At 45.4% G+C, this 17,153-nt stretch overlaps 1 protein-coding gene across 1 annotated transcript; it reads left to right on the top strand.

The window, feature by feature from the left end:
- Nucleotides 1-3,978: 3,978 nt before the first annotated feature.
- Nucleotides 3,979-11,876, top strand: LOC130127482 (H-2 class II histocompatibility antigen, E-S beta chain-like). The gene is made up of 6 exons (XM_056297144.1): nucleotides 3,979-4,039; nucleotides 4,168-4,440; nucleotides 10,483-10,696; nucleotides 11,168-11,235; nucleotides 11,343-11,456; nucleotides 11,851-11,876. The coding sequence occupies exons 1-6, from the start codon at nucleotides 3,979-3,981 to the stop codon at nucleotides 11,874-11,876; spliced, it is 756 nt and encodes a 251-aa protein (XP_056153119.1).
- The last annotated feature ends 5,277 nt before the right edge of the window (nucleotides 11,877-17,153 follow it).

The raw sequence follows: 17,153 nt of genomic DNA, 5'->3' as shown, positions 1-17,153 counted from the left end.
GGCGTCTACGAAGGATGGCACCCAGGAGGGTGCCCTGGACACCATCTTGCCTCCAACCCGTGTTGTGGGCGTCGTCACCTGGGCCATCGACTCTCTGGTCAGGACCGCCCAGCGAACTCACCCCAGCCCTGGTAACGTTCCCCCTAACCGTCTGTTTGTGCCTGTCCGCTCCAGGGTTCTCGAGTGGGGCCACTCCAGCCGCTTCACCTGCCACCCTGGCGCCTCCAGGACACTGTCCTTCCTCCGGCGGCGCTTCTGGTGGCCTACCATGGAGGCTGATGTTCGGGAGTTTGTGGCGGCGTGTATCACCTGCGCCCGGAGTAAGACCTCTCATCGCCCTCCTGCGTCCCCTCCCGGTCCCCAGTCGCCCCTGGTCACACATCTCCCTGGACTTCGTGACTGGACTCCCGGTGTCTCAGGGTAACACAATCATACTCACCACTGTCGACCGTTTTCCCAAGCAAGCCCATTTCGTGGCGCTCCCCAAGATCCCGTCCTCCGCCGAGACCGCCGAACTGCTGGCTGCCCACGTGGTCCGTCTCCATGGCATTCCCCTGGACATTGTTTCTGACCGGGGGTCCCCAGTTCTCTTCCCAGGTGTGGCAGGCCTTCTCTAGGGGGATTGGGGCCACGGTCAGTCCCTCTTCGGGTTACCACCCTCAGACAAACGGACAGGCGGAGCGCACCAACCAGAGCCTGGAGTCTGCCCTGAGCTGTGTGACCACCAGCAGCCCCTCGACCTGGAGCAAGCACCTGGCCTGGGTTGAGTATGCTCACAACACCATGACTAGCTCTGCCACTGGAATGTCTCCTTTCCAATGTTCACTGGGCTACCAGCCCCCCATGTTTCCCCAGCAAGAAACTGAGGTGGCGGTCCCGTCAGCCGGGGATCATCTCCGCCGCATGTGGAGGTCTGCTCGTGCCGCCCTGCTGCGAGCCAACGACCGGTCCCAACGCTCCTCTAACCGGCGTCGCGTCCCAGCCCCGGTCTACCAGCCTGGTCAGCGTGTCTGGCTCCTGGCCAAGGACCTCCCCATCCCGACGACCTCTCGCAAGCTCGCCGCTCGCTACGTGGGACCCTACACTGTGGAGAGGATCATCAAACCCACTGCGGTGCGTTTGTCTCTCCCTCCTTCTCTTCGGGCACATCCCGTGTTTCATGTTTCCAAGCTGAAGCCTGTGTCCGTCAGTACCCTCTCCCCACCTGTCGCAGCACCGCCTCCTCCCCCCCGTGTACTGCAGGACGGCGACCCGGTCTGGCCGGTCAGGAAGCTGTTGCGTGTCCGCCGCCGTGGGAGGGGCTTCCAGTACCTGGTGGACTGGGAGGGCTACGGTCCGGAAGACCAGAGCTGGGTGCCCCGGTCTTACATCGCCGACCCCGCCCTCCTGTCGGACTTCTACTTGGAACACCCTGTCGCCCCTGGACGGTCACCGGTGTCTCCCGTAAGAGGGGGGGTACTGTTGTGGTCCAGACGCAAGGCGCGTCTCCGCCTGAGTCTACCGGCAGGGTTCAATCAGCGCGCTCGTTGAGAGCGCAGCTCCGCACCAGAGGCTCCTCGGAGATCAGCGCACCTGAAGCCAATCTGCAGCCAGCTAGAAGAGAGGACGCTGACGTGCAGTCGGGGCCAGATTGTGCCATCTAGTACGAACCCCCGGTACCGGTGCTTCTCGGGCTCCGTCTTCCTCGCGTTACTTGGGTTCCTCGGACCCCTCCCTTGTGCTCTCACGCTGCCTCCCGCAGAACCCCTACTCCTGGACTTGCGCTGCACCAGCACGCACAAACATCCTCCAGTCATTTACATTCCTGCACCACACTCGCCCTGCACACAAACACACAGTATTTTACACCGCCCACATCCAGGACTCTAGTGGCACCACACACATCCCGCATTTCCCTTCCCTGAATAGCAATAAACGTGCCTACGGGCTGGACCCTGCCGGACCCCTGCACTGGTTCCTTTCCGACGTACAACAAGACACCTCACACGTCATGTCATGTTGCTCCACCCACCTCTTGTTGCTCCGCCCTAAATCTGTTCATTGTGTTATTCTAACAACACCACACCTCACACGTCATGTGTCATGTTGCTCCACCCACCTCTTGTTGCTCCATCCTACATCTGTTCATTGTGTTATTCTAACAACAAGACACCTCACACGTCATGTGTCATGTCATGTTGCTCCACCCACCTCTTGTTGCTCCATCCTACATCTGTTCATTGTGTTATTCTAACAACAAGACACCTCACACGTCATGTGTCATGTCATGTTGCTCCACCCACCTCTTGTTGCTCCATCCTACATCTGTTCATTGTGTTATTCTAACAACACCACACCTCACACGTCATGTCATGTTGCTCCACCCACCTCTTGTTGCTCCATCCTACATCTGTTCATTGTGATATTCTAACAACACCACACGTCATGTGTAATGTCATGTTGCTCCACCCACCTCTTGTTGCTCCATCCTACATCTGTTCATTGTGTTATTCTAACAACAGCACACCTCACACGTCATGTGTCATGCCATGCTGCTCCACCCACCTCTTGTTGCTCCATCCTACATCTGTTCATTGTGTTATATTAAACTTACTTAGTGGTGCACACATCTTCATATCTTCTCTCCACGTGCTCCATAGATGAATCCTCTGATGTTACACAATGAAGTGTTGCTGCTGTGCTCACCAGTTGTTTAGTGAATACACACATTCCACACAACAGGTCAACTAAACACAACTTCACTCACATCATGAACATGACACTCACCACACCAAACTGACCCAACAATCTGAACACAAGGGGGCGCACATGTACTGGCTGGTCCCACCATTCTGACACACAAGGGCAACACACAAACAACACTCTACCAACTAAACTACAAATAACACAACACAGCACAATTCTTCAACAAGTTAACATTTAGATAGTAACCAAGGCAACACAACCACAACACATCTACATTAAGAAACCCCCCCCCCATAACATGGAGGGTAGTTGGTAGAGTCCAGCGGGCCGCCCTGTATTTAACAGCTGCTCTGTGGAGCGCCCTCTGCTGTTCAGCCTGACAAGAAGTCCTGCAGCAGCGACGCCCCAGCACTGCTGCCTCAACACACAACATTAACACAACACGAACCACACATGTGGCCTCGAGAGCTGCCATCACACACACACACACACACACACACACACATATATATATACACACACACACACACACATATATATACACACACACACACACACACACACACACACACACACACACATATACACACACACATATACACACACACACACTGATGAGCCGCCATTGCGTTATGTGACGCAGATCAGGAAGTACTGTGTAAAGAGTCGTGCTGTAGTAACGTACTGAGGCCCCTCCCTCTTTGACTTCTCCTAAAACAGTGACGTGTCCCCCCTGTTGTCCATGACGTCATGAATAAATCCCTCTAAGAGTTTGGGACATTTATACCTATTTCCGCCATTCAGCGTCAAATTGATGTGTCGCTTTTATTATTGGGCTTGCTTCGCGCTTGGCTTGTGTGTGTGTGTGTGTGTGTGTGTGTGTGTGTGTGTGTGTGTGTGTTCTTGTACATGTTGAGTGTGTATTGTCTACTGGTTGAGTGTGTATTGTGTACATGTTGAGTGTTTATTGTGTACATGTTGAGTGTCCTGCAGCTAGGGGGCGCTATACTAACAACACATGTCCTCTCTTCATTCTGTCACCGGCCAAAGCTTCTCAGTCCCCGAACAGGCTCGAACCTGTGAGTTTCTGTCCCTTTCCAGCATTAGACTCTACCCTCTACCTGGTACCAGATGACGTGGCAGGCCTCTGTGTTTTCTATTGGCTGATGCTGGGAGAGCTAGCCAGCCCAGTGAGGTGACTGGGTGGTGGACTGGTTTATGTCCAGGGGACAGTCCACACCAGTCAGTCTGTAAAGGAGGACAGTTTATTGTGTTCATCAGCAAGACAGACACATGGCTTCATGCTGCCTTGTTGTGTGTTGCTCCCTCCTGGTCGTGGGTTTCTATGGAGCAGGTGAGATAAAATATGTAAATCAGTCTCTGTTGGATGGACTCTGCTGTGTTGTTAGAAAAGAGGTTTTAATTATTGTCTTTAAAACAATTCAACTAAGTAACTTGAACCTGTTTCTCTTTCTGTTCCAGATGCGTTTTTGAATTATTACCTGGACACATGTGTGTTCACCTCCTCTGAGCTTCCTGACATAGAGTACATACGCTCTCTGTATTTCAATAAGATAGAATATGTCAGGTTTAACAGCACTGTGGGGAAGTTTGTTGGATACACTGATTATGGTATCTATGTCGCAGAGGTCTGGAACAACGATCCTGCAAAGATGGCAGAGATGAGATCTGCGAAAGAGAGATACTGCAAACATAATATAGAGATATGGTACCAAGATGCCCTGGATAAGACAGGTGAGCTGCTCTGCTATGATGACTATTACTACTACTGTTACTACTACTATTAGTAGTACCGTTATTATGACTATTACTACTACTGTTACTACTACTATTAGTAGTACTGTTATTATGACTATTACTACTACTGTTACTACTACTATTAGTAGTACTAGTATTATGACTATTACTACTACTGTTACTACTACTTTTAGTAGTACTATTATTATGCATGCATGTATCCGTGTGTGTAAGTGAGCGCGCGTGTGTGTGTTTGTCACCGTGTGTGGGTCTGTGTGTGTGTTTGTGTGTATCTGTGTGGGTAAGTGCGCGCGCGCGTTTGTGAGTTGTGTGCGCGCGTGCGTCTGTGAGTTGTGTGTGTGTCGGTGTGTGCGCGTGTACGTGCGCAAGCGTTTGTGTGTGTTTGTCACGCTGTGTGCGTCTTTGTGAGTTGTGCGCGGGCCCGTTGGAGTTGTGTGTCGTGTGCGCGCGCGTCCGTTCGCGCGCGCGCCCGTGCGTGTGTGTGTCTCTGTGCGTGTGTTTGTTTGTGTGTGTGTGTGTGTCTGTCTGTGTGTGTGTGTGCGTGTGTCTGTATGTCTTTGTGTGTGTCTGTGTCTGTGTGCGTGTGTCTGTATGTGTGTGTGTGTGTGTGTGCGTGTGTCTGTATGTCTTTGTGTGTGTCTGTGTCTGTGTGCGTGTGTCTGTGTGTGTCTGTGTGTGTTTTTTGTGTGTGTGTCTTTGTGTGTGTGTGTGTTTGTGCGTGTGTGCGTGTGTGTGTGTGTGTCTGTCTGTGTGTGTGTGTGTGCGTGCGTGTGTCTGTATGTCTTTGTGTGTGTCTGTGTCTGTGTGCGTGTGTCTGTGTGTGTGTGTGTGTGTGTGTGTGTGTGTCTGTCTGTATGTGTGTCTATGTGTGTGTTTTTGTGTGTGTGTCTTTGTGTGTTTGTGTGTTTGTGTGTGTGTGTCTGTGTGTGTGCGTATGTCTGTATGTCTTTGTGTGTGTCTGTGTCTGTGTGCGTGTGTCTGTATGTGTGTGTGTGTGTGTGCGTGTGTCTGTATGTCTTTGTGTGTGTCTGTGTCTGTGTGCGTGTGTCTGTGTGTGTCTGTGTGTGTTTTTTGTGTGTGTGTCTTTGTGTGTGTGTGTGTTTGTGCGTGTGTGCGTGTGTGTGTGTGTCTGTCTGTGTGTGTGTGTGTGCGTGCGTGTGTCTGTATGTCTTTGTGTGTGTCTGTGTCTGTGTGCGTGTGTCTGTGTGTGTGTGTGTGTGTGTGTGTGTGTGTCTGTCTGTATGTGTGTCTATGTGTGTGTTTTTGTGTGTGTGTCTTTGTGTGTTTGTGTGTTTGGGTGTGTGTGTCTGTGTGTGTGCGTATGTGTGTGTGCGTGTGTGTGCGTGTGCGTGTGCGTGTCTTTGTCTGTGTGCGTGTGTCTGTGTGTGTGTGTGAGTGTTTTTGTGTGTGTGTCTTTGTGTGTTTGTGTGTGTGTCTGTGTGTGTGTTTTTGTGCGTGTGTGCGTGTGTGTGTGTGTCTGTGTGTGTGTGTGTGTCTGTCTGTGTGTGTGTGTGCATGTGTCTGTATGTCTGTGTGTGTGTTTGTGTCTGTGTGCGTTTGTCTGTGTGTGTGTTTGTATGTGTGTGTGTCTGTGTGTCTCTGTGTGCGTCTGTATGTGTGTCTGTGTGTGTCTGTGTGTGTGTGTGTGTGTCTCTGTGTGTGTGTGTGTGTGTGTGTGTGTGTGTGTGTATTATTGAACAATAGAACATGGTACATAAAACAGGTGTGTAGTATTACGGACACACATCAGGTTCAGTATCATTACACAACTACGTCAGAAGAACCCAATCAGGGTGTGAGACAGTCCCCGACATAAAGCAGCGCTGCCAGCAGGTATTAACGGGCTCCAAGCCCCCATGTATGTAAGTCGGGTCTGGCTGTCTGTAGGAGCCTCGCTAGTTGAGCTGTTTGCTTATTAGACGGATGCAAGTCTCAGTCTTAAAGAGCGACGGTGGTCGTAAAGCTGTCCGTCAAGATGGTGTATGAGGATGGTTGTGAACTCAGCGCACAACTATTGATCATCTATGACGTCAACAAAGGATTATTGATGAACCCGGAACAGGTTATTAACATCGTGTGGGTTGGGGCTGGAAGAAAAACAACATATGTGTCTAAAAGAATATAATGACATGTAGGGATGAGGTGGGGAAATGAGTAGTATTAGGCTGTACATACTTGTCAACAATGTTGAGTGTTAAGTACTGAGTAATAACAGTGGAAGAGCGTGTAGTATCTGTTTTAGGAGAAGTACAATTCTAGTGTTCCCTCCCATGGACGAGGCAAGTGTGGGGCTGACAGGAGCGAAGAGGTTGTCTTCCACTAACTTCAGAGGGTTTCTTGGCAGCCTTGCAGTGAGTTATTCAGTAAAGTGGGAGAAATGCAGCCTGCTGGAAACCTTGTTCTGAGCTTCAGGGAACTGATTTGTGTTTTAATTAAACCTGCTGAAGTGGGAGTAGGAGGAGATAATGAAGCATGAGTATGCTGCATCTGAGTTCAGCATCTATGCAGTGAATGCGTGAAGGCGTCATCAGGAAACTGAGATTAGTTCTTAACAGACGCAGCTAATGGCGGTGTCTGAGCCAGAGATGTGGAAGCAGAGGCTTATCTTCCAGCTGCTATGTGTCATTCTGTGACTTGTTTGCTGATTCTGAAAGAAATGTGTAGTTATACTCCTGTAGTGCGTTGTGTAGCCGTGTCAAAGGGCAGTAGAGTGGACTTGGGGTGATAATGGTTTGCATTATAAAATGTCCTTTACTGAAGGGTGCTCACAAGAGTACATAGCTGCTAGCTGCAAAGCTTCAGTTTGATCACACTGACAGGCTACAAGTAGTTTGGATATATAATGTTAGCGCATTTCATGATTTTGCAGCATAGCGCCACCTAGTGGCCAATTAACAGTAAATAATGCACAGAACCTCGGGCGTCATGACGTATTGGTGGACCAAGTTTCGTGTTAATCGGAGTTGCTGTGAACAAGATCCGCCACCTTGAACCAATAGCACAGCTGCTGCTAAAGAGCTGCATGTTGTCCCTTATACTTTAAACGCTTATAACACAAAAACCGTCGCTGATAAACATCTGAACACATTCACACGTCATGCTGGTAGTGTCACGTGTCCTGTCAAATATTTTGGAATAGTTTGATCAAATATGTGTGAAAATAAAAAATATTAGGTATATTGTACACTGTACAGGCATATAGTGTACATTGCTGTGGATGCATGTTTTGACCGATTAGAATGACCTTTGACCCCCTTGATATGTTCATTCTCTAGAATGTCTGTGGCGATGTTGGTAGCAATTGAATGAATCTGTGCAGAAATATTTATGTTTTATGATTTTTCATATTTTGAAAAATATAGAGTGACGGACTTCTGAATTGACCCTATGTTGCAGAGCAGCAAAGTGTTGGCATCACTTACTGGATCTGCTCACAACATCTCAGCTCTGTAGGATGTGCAGGGGATCTGGGGGACATTTTGGGGCATTTTTGAAGTTTCGCAGGTGAAATTTAAATTTGTGTCATAAGCCACGCCCACTTTTTTCAATTATGACCAAATTGCATGTATCAACTCCAGTATGATCCTAGACTTTGCACCCCAAATTTCATCCAAATCCATCGTGCCAATTATGAGATAAAACTTCTCCAATTTATAGCGCCGGCTACTGGATAAATAAAACGCACTTCATGGGTTAGGATCTTTTGGCAATAGGTGACATACATCTAAAATTTCAAGTTGATATGTCAATGCATTGATGAGTTACGGTACCGTCATGGAAAATCACCGTTTTCCAGTCAAGGTTCATTGATCTGTCGAATCAAAACCGAGCAACGGATCAAAATTCTTTCGATAACTTTTTGCCTTGAGTGACTGTAGATGATGTGTGCCACGTTTTGTGTAAATCGATCGCACGGCCTAGGAGGAGATCGAACAAGTAGTTTTGGCTATTTTCACAAATTTGCGAAATGAAATTATAGCAGAAATGGGCGTGGCCTATACCACGTGATTCAGCTATGCTCAGTGAATGTGCGCATGTAAAGGTTTTGCATGTCCGATGTACGGTTTGGGAGTTACACGCCAAAACGCGTTGACCTTCAAAATAGCGCCACCAACTGGTTGACATGTGTCCTGTTTTGCATCTGGGGTAAGTGCGAAGTTCTGTACCAGGCCTCCAAAGGGTTTTGTAGAATCTGTTACGGTGTAGGCTGCAGTACCACTTTTACCAACGGAAAAATAAAAATAAAAATCTGAGCAGAAACAATAGGGGTCCCCAGCCCCTGGGGCTTGGACCCCTAATAAATGGTAACAACATCATACAAACAAAGAACAGACACACAACAAAACAGAAGGGGAGTACACGTGTACACATGTAAAGTAACAGACGGCTGTCAGGACACAAGTGTGGTAGTAGGTCAGCAGCTCGTTTCTTGTGTTGTTGTTTCAAGGCTGAGAGGTTTAAGGAAAGACTCACTTCTTGGAGACAAGCAGGGATCTTAGGTAGTGATTTACAGCACTCCTGTTTGTGAGTACACATGTTGCATCTACAGTAACACAATTAATCAGATGTTGAAGAGCACATCTTCTGGATGAAGACAGCACCAGATCACGTGTCTCATGTTAAAGGAGGGACAGAGTCACGAGACTCCACACCAGTCCAACACTTATGGGACATTTCACCATCACACAACAAGTGTGAGCGTGTTTGTGTGTTGTGTAATCAGAATCAACGGAATCTAGAACTTCCAGACCTCCTTCTGCTTCACTGCTGGACAGGACACATGTTTTAAGCTTGTGTGGTTTATTCTTCAAAATGACATTTAAGAAAGTTCTATTTGCTTCTGTGGCGGTAGAACCATAAACCAGTAGAGACACAGATGGACCCACAAAGCGAGACAGGCCCTCTGCTTTGGAGAGGAGAACTCCTCCTAAAATAGAGAAACCCCTTCCAAGACCAATCCTGAAGACAGACTTGGTCTTTTTAATCTGTTGGAGAAATGGAGATGTTGTCTAGCTGTAAGATGTGTAGTTGTATATATTCCCAAATACTTAACGGACTCTTTTACCGGATGTTTCCAACTACACAATCGCTACAATCACGCACAGACAACATTCCACATGTGCACACATTTAGTCGCAGGTCCGAGGCCCTGGAACACTGGTTACCTGAGGTAACAGAGTTCCTCACGTGCTTCTTGTCCTTCAAAACAAAGTGGTGTCGTCTGCCAGTTGTGAGATTTTTAACTCTCCACCAAAACCCGACATTCCTTCCAAACTTCCATCATTCTCGATGTTAACTGATAAGAATTCAGCCCCTCAAATAAATAAGGGAGGAGGAACAGGGCAGCCTTGGCGGAGCCCTCTGTTCATCTGGACTCTTTTACAGCTGTTAAAGTTCATCATAACAGAACTATTCATATCTTTGTAAAACATATTGACAATGCCAACAGTTATTCCCAAAGCCCAACGCCTCGACGGACTGTAACAGAACCGTGAGTTCAATCGCGTCAAAGGCCTCATAGAAGTCTAGGAACAAAATAAGTGCTTCAGGATTTACTGCATCTGCATCATCCAGCAGATCTAGCATGAGTCTCATGTTACAGTAACGTGCCGGGTTTTCATGAGTCCTGTTTGAGGTCCGGTTATAACAGAGTCTAGTCCTCAATGCGGAGGGCTGGACTGAGGCGACTCACCGCAGAAGAGCCGTTTAACATGCTTTATTCCAGCTCTGCTATTCACTTCCGTAAATCAGTTTATGGTAACTCCTCTGGGGGCCGCTGTCGTAATAATGTAAACTAACCTACGACACATCAGTACAACCGCCAAGGTTGGACTACCCCGGGATTCCAACCCACGACCTCTCTGCTGTGAGGCGACCGCGCTGACCACTGCGCCACCATGTGGCCCCAAACATTATATACTCTCGGGATTAGCAACTCTACACATTTGACATTGATTCAAAAAGTTAATTTCAAGTCCTGATGATGATGATGATGATAACAAAATAATTCTTTACCAGCTGAGCCCAGTGTGAGACTGACTTCAGTGACGCCCCCTAGTGGCCGACATCCGGCCATGCTGATGTGCAGTGTGTACAACTTCTACCCCAAATACATCAGTGTCACCTGGCTGAGAGACGGACAGCCGGTGACCTCTGACGTCACTTCCACCGATGAGCTGGCAAATGGTGATTGGTACTACCAGATCCACTCCCACCTGGAGTACACGCCCAGGTCAGAACACTTAGACTCAGTACCGAATGGACCGGTCCAAATACATACAAAATACTTTAACACTACACACTCACATTTACACACACACACACACACACACACACACACACACACACACACACACACACACACACACACACACACACATAATGACCGGACAACAAAGAACAAAGTGATGGTTTAAGGTGGAACGTGTCTCCTCAGTGTCTGCTCTGTAGACACCAGCTGTATATTTAAGGTGGGATGCGTGGCTCTTTACAGGGGAGATCCCAGATGGACGACTGAGTATTTATTGTGTATTAATACCGTGTTTTAAACTGGGCTGATGTTTAGTATCAGACTCGACTAGTTTCTGTGCAGACAGACAGGAAAGTACAGACTTACCTCATCCAATCACATCACGTCTTATTTATTGTTGATATGTTGTTTATTTCCTGTGTGTTTTCTTCTTCTTCACTTATTTCATCTCAGGTCTGGAGAGCAGATCACCTGCATGGTGGAACACGCCAGTTTCCCCTCTCCTAAGAAAGTGGACTGGAGTGAGTATCTATGTGTGTCTCTGTCCCTGGATAGGTGATGAAGACATAGAGAGACAGGTCAACATGCAGATGTGTCTATAGATAGAGACATGTGTCTGTCTCTCCAGATCCCTCCATGTCACAATCAGACAGAAACAAGATCGCCATCGGAGCGTCAGGTCTGCTTCTGGGTTTGATTTTGTCTTTGGCAGGTCTGATCTACTACAAGAGGAAGGCCAGAGGTCAGTAACACTAGATCAGAACAGACCAGGTTTACACTGGTTCACATCAGTCCACATATACACACTACACTATAATACCACTACATATACACACTACACTATAATACCACTACACTATAATATCACTACATATACACAGTACACTACATCACTACATTATAATACAAACATATATAAACAGTACACTCTATATCACTACACTATATCAGTACATATAGACCATACACTATACATATCAGTACTTATAGACAGTACACTGTACACATTAGTACTTATAGATAGTTGAAGAAACAATAGTTAAGTTGGGTGTCATCAGTACTTGAAGTGGGCCAGACTTGTTTGGTTGTATTTCAGTCTCTTCACCACTTTTCTTATCGTTGGTCTTTTTTAACAGGGCGTGTTCTGGTTCCAACCAGCTGAAGCAGGAAGTGACGCTTCTTCCTCGTTGGTTGTTTTGGTGGCAGTCCAGTGTGTGTCGCTTTCACCTGAAGGTTTTCTCCCAGGTTGTCAGTGCTGCCCCCTGCTGGATATCATTGCCTCCTGCTCGTATTCTTACTAATGCTCTACAGATTCTGATGTCATAGACATATAAAGAGTAGACGCCGCATCGACCGCTGCTGCCTATTGGCGCTGACGAGCCGTGGGGCCGCCATCTTGGACCGGTCACCCGCTCCACTCAGTGTAATGTGTTTGGCAGGCGCAATGAACTGTCAGCGCAGTTAATCAATCATAACTCGCTGAATATCAAACTGATTTCCACGCCTTTTTGTTGCTGAAAACGTCATACATGTAGCTATGATACAGGACACATGGTTTGACGTATTTTAATGTTTATAGTTGGCTTGACAGTAATAGAATATTCAGATATATGATATATGTGATGTATGATAGGTAGCTACCGTATTGTTCTGAATAGAAGACGGGGTTTTTACCCTGGAAATACGTATGAAAAAGGGGGGGTCGTCTTACATTCGAGGTCTAGACTTTTGAATGTCAATATACATTCTCACTCAGTCAGATTTGTTTCAAGACCGTTCTAAAATTAGACATAATTTTATTTAAAAGCTGTTAAACAGACTACCTTCTTTTTTTCAATGTGTTTTTATTATCATTATTTTCAAATATAATGTTTTTCTTTATAAAACCAATATTTGCTTTTCAAAAAGTATTTTTCCAAAAATGAGTCTTGTAAAAAGGAGGGGGGGTCGTCTTACAATCAGGGTCGTCTTATATTCGGAACAATACGGTATTTAGCATAACGCTCACTATATATATATATATATATTATACACACACACACACACACACACACACACACACACACACACTCACACAAGCTAAAATATGATAGAGAGGCAGAAGCAGATAGTGGCAGTAAAGTCAGCTATTTTAATAAGTTGAAGAAACAATATATGATTAGGCTATATAAATATATAAACAATATATGAACACATTATATATCTACATTATATATAACAACAATATATGTTATATATCAGAGAAAATGAAAATATATATAAATCCCCGCCCCAAACCATATTTACACATGTACAAAGTTGCTTACATAGGTCACCAGTACATTACACACAATGGACAAACGTAAACACTGACAACAACACAAAATATTTACATGTGTGTGTGTGTATAATAAAGTGGTATAATACTGTAATAATATCGTAATTATATCCAATAGTATGATGTAATAATAAAACATAAATACAGATATACATATATATTCTAAAGAGAGATAAATATATAAACAATGTAGCATAACAATGTAGGGGAAAGAATAAAACTTGCTCATTAAAGTTTGACATGAAACCCCTAAAACCCTTGAAAGAGACCTGTTCTGCAGAGTTTCTTTCTCGTGCTCCCTCTCTGCAGGTCAAGAGAGGTGAGTTTTGCAATGTGGTGCCACCGTATATTCAATCTTACTTGTGAAAAGTAATCCCCCGAGCCCTGTTTTCCACGGTCCGTCGATTGGAGCAGGAATATGCTGAACAGTGTTCTGCCATCTTTCTCAGTCGTGTCGTGTATTCTGCTGCTAGGCAACTCGTAGGATGACCGGTCCAAGATGGCGGCCGTATTTCTCGCGCCCCAACAGCCAATGGGGCGTCTACTCTTTATATGTCTATGGATGCACCGCTACTATCCTTCGCGGACTTCCATATCCCAAGATGCTTTGCGCGCCGCTGCTCCGCCCCTTCTCCTCACCAACAACAAATAAAGATAAATAAATAATGGGCGGCGGACGAATGTCTGTTCAAAGCACCGAGCAAGATTTCCCTTATAAATGTAAGTACTGGGTTTCTACTCATTTGAACATCTAACGGCAGATATGTTAAACTTCAGGGGAGCTTAAAAGCTCAAAATGTCTGTTAAAATACGTGAGGTTAGTATTGCTTCCATGTAGCCACCTAGCATGCTAGCCGACGGCTCGATGTGAGGCCTCAGTTTCAGCTTTGAACTAAAGCGTTATAACGCTTCACTTTCCCATGTTCCACTTTACAAGCTGGACTCATATCTAAGATGATCGGGACATTTTATAGACTATTGATACTTCATATTATCTACATCAATGCACCAAGATGAACTAATGTCAGGTTAAGTTGTGAGTCCTGCCTTATTTCCAGACTGTAAAACCGTTAAGTGTAGTTAAACGTTTTAATTATGATGAATGTAGTCCGTAAGAAGCCTTCTGTCTGGTGACATAACACACAACATGCTTTACATGTCAGCTTGTTTAAGGCAGCAAGGAACAAACTGAGCAGTTCATCCCACTCCGTGAAGACAACCAGCAACTGTTTACTGGAGCCAGAATGAGAGACAGGCGTTGATTGGTTGTTGTTCTTTGTGTGGGTATTAATTGTTATGAATAAGTTTATTGTGCAAAACGTTAGATGTTTTATAAATTAAAATATTGTTACTTTGTTATATGTGTTATCTATTCTTTTTACTATTTACAACTAAAGTACAACCATTTATAAAAGGGTTAACAAACATTTCACGGGCAACAAAGGACTGATTTTTTTCTTTTATTGTAATTAATAATTAAGCGACAGTCTTAAAATGTACAACTATTCACAAATTAGGGGAACAAACTTTGCTGAGCAGGAGTCCCTGACGGTGCTGCTGGGCTGGATGGAATGCCACAAGAAAGACCCTGGTGTCTTCTGGCTGCCAGCGGGACTCATCAAGGACGGTCCCCAGAGTTTGTTTGGGGGTGCATGTTGTCTTGTACTTTATAGTACTGATATTAGTCATGAATGGACCGGAGACCAAGGCATAACGTTGACCTTTTACTAGGCATGTCTTCAAGTCCCAACACTCGCGCATGCGCGCTCATTACATATCAAAACCTGCTCACTACATCTCCCCCTTTTACACTGATACTTTCAGGATCTTTACAGAACAATTAAATCACATGTTAATAAAGCCTAATGCTGATTTTACCAACAAGGCAGGGGAACAGCTGGCACCTTAAACCTCTCTGTAAACGTGAGCATATGTAGACTGGTTAAATGAACTTCACATCTCACATCTCATATCTAGACACACATTTCCCATCTCATATCTAGACACACATTTCACATCTCATAATCTAGACACACATTTCACATCTCATATCTAGACACACATTTCACATCTCATATCTAGACACACATTTCACATCTCATATCTGGACACACATTTCACATATCATATCTAGACACACATTTCACATCCCATATCTAGACACACATTTCACATCTCATATCTAGACACACATTTCACATCTCATATCTAGACACACATTTTACATCTCATATCTAGACACGCATTTCACATCTCATATCTAGACACACATTTCACATCTCATATCTAGACACACATTTCACATGTCATATCTAGACACACATTTCACATCTCATATCTAGACACACATTTCACATCTCATATCTAGACACACATTTCACATCTCATATCTAGACACGCATTTCACATCTCATATCTGGACACACATTTCACATCTCATATCTAGACACACATTTCACATCTCATAACTAGACACACATTTCACATGTCATTTTCCTTTTCTTTTTTTTTAACCTATGAACATATCAAGACAAGTACATAACCTAACTGAGAGGTAGGGTAGACTACCTGATCCTCCCTGTTGTGGTATGGAGGTTATTCTGCTCCGTGTATACTCACAACACTAAACTACAAATTCAGTCTTTTAACAGGCTTGACTGCCCTGCCAACTCTGGTGTGTAGTCCAGAGTCCGGCTGGCTTCCAGACGGTGAAGGCACTACTCTCAAATGAGAACGGTTTCTTCGGAGACTGCCTGTTGAGGTTTGGGTCACGTATGAACGTGGTGTCCCTGCTGATCCAGAGACGACTCCTGTGTGTGGAACATTCCGTATCCAAACTCTCTGACCTGGCTGGAGTGGTGGTGTCTCCCGTGCTCTATGTCGTCTGTTGTGTCCTTCAGCCTGTTGTCTTTTAAGCTCCTGGTCTTTCAACTCAAAAGCTCTCAAGTCTGGCCATGCTGGTTTGAGAGTGCGTGGACACACCAGAAGGGGTGTTTGGATGTTGTGTCCCATCAGGAGCTGTGTCGGTGATCCTCCATGGGCAAGAGGAGTTGCTCTGTACACCATAGGCCCTTTGTGAGGGTCCTCACTCTTCTGCAACAAGGATTTCACAGTCTTTACTGCACGTTCAGCTTCCCCATTGCTGTGTGGGTAACGGGGGCTACTGGTAACATGTTGAAAGTTGTAATCTTTAGCAAAATCTGCGAACTCTGCAGCAGCAAACTGCGGTCCCTCGTCTGTGACGAGTGTATCCAGCATATATAGTGGTTTTTCCCCAGGAACCGTCAATGGTAAGTGCTGAACTAATGAGGAGCGGAATATCAATACAGATGCAGGAAAAAACGTTTAATACATAGCAGTACAAGCTTGTAATGCTATGTATATATATATATATATATATATATATATATATATATATATATATATATATATATATATATATTAGTGGTGGGACTTGATTAGAAAAAATTAATCGAATTAATTATGGGCTTTGTAATTAATTAACCGTAATTAATCGCATTTTAATCGCATATCGATATTTGACACCAGAAGCAACATTTCTCAATTCAAACAGGTCTTGCTAGATGACTAAATCAATGAATAGACACATACAGAAGTTTAAACAACAAAATCCTGTTAGTTTTGTTCAAAACAAGTTTGTTGTGTAAACACAGTACTTTCTGTAAGCCCTGATCTTCTACCACTGAAAGTGGTCTACAGTCCACAGCGATCCGTTTGGCCAGTGAGTTTGTTAATTTATCAGACGTGGACTTACTCATCTTGGCTTTGAACCCCGTCATCTGGTGGAGAGTCGGTGGGCGACTCTGCTTGGTTGTACTAGGAGCACTAGCGTTAGCGTTAGCGTTAGCGTTAGCACTAGCGTTAGCACTAGCGTTAGCACTAGCGTTAGCGTTAGCGTTAGCTCCGGTGTTGGTACTAGCTGCAACGTGTTTAGCATGTAGCTGGTACCGGAGGCCTGAATAACTGCGGTGGAATGCCAACTCTTTGTTGCAGAGTCTGCACACACCAGCGCTCTTATCTGGGCTTCCATCCGACCGCTTTTTAAACGTTAATTTCCCATCCACAGAGCGAAGCAACGCGGTGTCGTCCTTGTCGTCCATC

This window comes from Lampris incognitus, chromosome 17 (assembly GCF_029633865.1).
Source record: "Lampris incognitus isolate fLamInc1 chromosome 17, fLamInc1.hap2, whole genome shotgun sequence".
Lineage (NCBI taxonomy): Eukaryota > Metazoa > Chordata > Actinopteri > Lampriformes > Lampridae > Lampris > Lampris incognitus.
Note: the sequence above shows the minus strand (reverse complement) of the source record. Positions and strands in the feature narration are given on the sequence as shown.

Bases quoted from the DNA above. Each gene is read 5' to 3' on its own strand.
- LOC130127482 (XM_056297144.1), top strand. From the start codon at position 3,979: ATGGCTTCATGCTGCCTTGTTGTGTGTTGCTCCCTCCTGGTCGTGGGT. The intron at 4,040-4,167 runs GTGAGATAAAAT...TTTCTGTTCCAG, and splicing joins CGTGGGTTTCTATGGAGCAG to ATGCGTTTTTGAATTATTAC. The intron at 4,441-10,482 runs GTGAGCTGCTCT...ATTCTTTACCAG, and splicing joins AGATGCCCTGGATAAGACAG to CTGAGCCCAGTGTGAGACTG.